The sequence below is a fragment of the Dreissena polymorpha genome, chromosome 4, assembly GCF_020536995.1.
Source record: "Dreissena polymorpha isolate Duluth1 chromosome 4, UMN_Dpol_1.0, whole genome shotgun sequence".
Taxonomy (NCBI): Eukaryota; Metazoa; Mollusca; class Bivalvia; order Myida; family Dreissenidae; genus Dreissena; species Dreissena polymorpha.
In genome coordinates this window covers 70,779,070-70,781,810 of record NC_068358.1, presented here as the reverse complement: position 1 = coordinate 70,781,810, position 2,741 = coordinate 70,779,070, and the positions used below count along the sequence as shown (strand labels likewise).

The following is a 2,741-nucleotide window of genomic DNA, read 5'->3' as shown; positions in this document are numbered from 1 at the left end:
AATTTGATATAAAAATGCTCTATAACTTCAGTCTCTAAATACAGATACAAGTCACCAGAATGCAGGATTTTACATTTCATTTTCAAAATTTTCTATGGGGAGGACCTTCAAAACCCCTGATTGCAGGAGGGGGCTACACCCTACCGCACCTAACCCTTTGCTACTTCGTTGCTCAATTAAAATCTTTGATGAAAAAATTTGCACCCCCTTTTCAAAACCCTGGCTACAGGCCTGGCATGGAAAGGAATAATAATAGGCAATATGCACATGTGTAAGTTGGTGTAACTTCATGTAGTAAAATAGATTTACCAAACATGTACACACGATTACAATTTTATTGACACACATTATTTTACATGAAAAATATACACAAGAATAACTATAGATATGGATGTTATTGAAATTCAAATATTGCATTAAGTTTCATCATTAGTTAAAAAAAGTCAGTTAATAAAATTATAAGTTCACACCTTTAATTGAAAATTTAAATTACAAAAACATAAACACTCAAAAATACATGTTACAAATAGTAAACAGAAGGAATGCAGTGTCTACTGTGAAACCAATATGATATAACAGACATGTTTTTTGTAGTTTCCATTCAGTCACAAAACAAAATGTTTTTATTCCCAAATTCTTATATATCAGACATAAAAACCCAAACATTTTAATATCCAACAAATACCCCCGATTTTACTTATCCATGAAATTTAATATCATGTTAACACAAACATCACACATTTAAATTAAGTTAATTCACACACATTTATAGGCATGGTATACAGAGAATGTCTGAAGCAACAAATATTAACTTGTATTCGTAACTTCAGCTGAAATTAAATACATTGATGGTACATTATAAATCTAGTTGATCAACGTATTCTTAATCATATCCAAATAATCCACTATGAGTTTTACCTGTTTCACGACCTGATTTACTTCATACATCTTGCTGACTTGTTTCCCTCTCATTGTGTACTTGTACAGTGAAGTCCTAGAAGTAATATACAGGTCTCCTTGGTGGCTGGCTATACCCTGAATGGTATGTTGTATCTGAAGCTTCCTTCCGGTCATCAGCTTCCTGTTTTTGACTGTGATAAACTGGACCTCATGTGTGTTGGGATGATCATCCACAGTCACAGCCACCTCACTGGGTGTGACCTGACACATATCCCATGGCCAGGTAGTCACACTACAGTGACTCACTACCTGGTACTGCTGGTCAAGAAGCCTGACATTCTTATTAAACCAGTCTGCAACAAGGACCTGTCCATCCAGGAGAACACAGATGGCTATCATATTGCTATTAAACCATTCATTTGATTGTGTCACATTTAGCACAGACTTCCCCTGTCCAGTGAACACCATCAATGTCTGGGTTCTGTGTTCAATCCTCCCAAGACCTGATTGATTGGAAATGTACTGTACAATTTCACTGTTAGGCTGAAATGTTATTGAAACTCTAACCTGACGAGAGTTCTCCTTCAGAAAGGTTTCAGACTGTTGTATTTTATCCTTGCATTTCCTGTTGGCTATAAAGGATAGTTCCAGTTTGCTTTTATCACTAATGTCCTGTATGGCGTCTCGAAGTTGTTTCAATTCATTCCGAAGCCCGATGCATTTGTCAATATCACTTTTGGAAGAGGCTTTTAGTTTGGTTAGAGTATCTTTCATTTCATTCAGCGTCTTCTGTTCAATCATGTCTAGAGATGCATTTATTTTTCGTCGAGTTTCCTGTATGTTTTGTAACTGCTCATCATATGAACTTTGTACATACTGAATGCTAGCCTCCTGGTAGTCTTGAAGTTTCTTTATTTCTTCCAGAATTGTTTGGATAGAAACTAGCATTTGTTTAAGGTTTGTGGACTTACTTTTTATTATGTCCGATATAAGAGTTACCTTTGGGCAGTTCCTGAAAGAAAAGGGGAAAAACACTTTAAAGTCCAGCCATACGTCAACATTATCTGTACACAAATATTCACCTATTTAAATCTAAATCTAAACATTCATTTCATCATACATTTTAATGGATGTAAAATCAATTACCCACTTGCAAAAGAAGCTTAAACCTGTAGTATTCTATTCATTATCATTGTATATAAACATATGATTTGTTTCTTGAAATAACAAATCTTTCGTTGATAATATAAAATAGAATTTTTTCTAATAATCTTACTTCCTTTCAAAAAAGTTTGAAAACCCTACATTTGTTTCTTAAAGGTGGTGTTTTTTCATTAATTAAAGTGAAGTAAAAATATACCTGTGATTAAGGAATGCACAATTTGTGCAGCACAGCACACTGTGTTTATCACAAAACATGTTAAGGTTTTCTTCTTTATGGACATCACATTTCAGAAGAAAATCTTCCACCTTCTTGGTCACTGGCCATTTCTTCATATCTTCCCTTCCAAAGGGGGCATGTTTTGTAAACAACTGGCTGTGCATGCCAATACATGTTCCGCAGTAAAACTTAACACAAGATTCACAGTAGAAATCAGCTGTATTATCCAGTTTCTTATCTTCACAGGTCGAGCACAAGAAGTCTTGGAAAATGTCAGATCCCTTGTCAATGGTGGATTGTGAAAAGATTGCCATTTTACTGAATGAGTGTTACAAACACACTAGCTTCAGATGCTTTTATCTTTGTTTTTACCATTTGGCTTTATTTAAGAGTTGATCAAATCACGCCCATCTAGCGTTGGTCCATAGTCCGATGACAAGATGCACCTAGTACAACCAAC

General features: G+C 35.0%; 1 protein-coding gene across 1 annotated transcript; it reads right to left on the bottom strand.

Moving 5' to 3' along the window:
• Positions 1 to 482: 482 nt before the first annotated feature.
• LOC127879687 (uncharacterized) lies at positions 483 to 2,741 on the bottom strand. Its single transcript, XM_052426678.1, has 2 exons — positions 2,261 to 2,741; positions 483 to 1,912 (listed from the first exon to the last, which is right to left on the bottom strand). Exons 1-2 carry the CDS (start codon positions 2,593 to 2,595, stop codon positions 865 to 867), a joined length of 1,383 nt encoding a protein of 460 aa, XP_052282638.1. The 5' UTR covers positions 2,596 to 2,741; the 3' UTR covers positions 483 to 864.

Excerpts from the sequence above, each read along its gene's own strand:
- LOC127879687 (XM_052426678.1), bottom strand. The coding sequence starts at position 2,595 with ATGGCAATCTTTTCACAATCCACCATTGACAAGGGATCTGACATTTTC. Across the intron at positions 1,913-2,260 it reads TGTGCATTCCTTAATCACAG|GAACTGCCCAAAGGTAACTC; the intron begins GTATATTTTTAC and ends CTTTTCTTTCAG.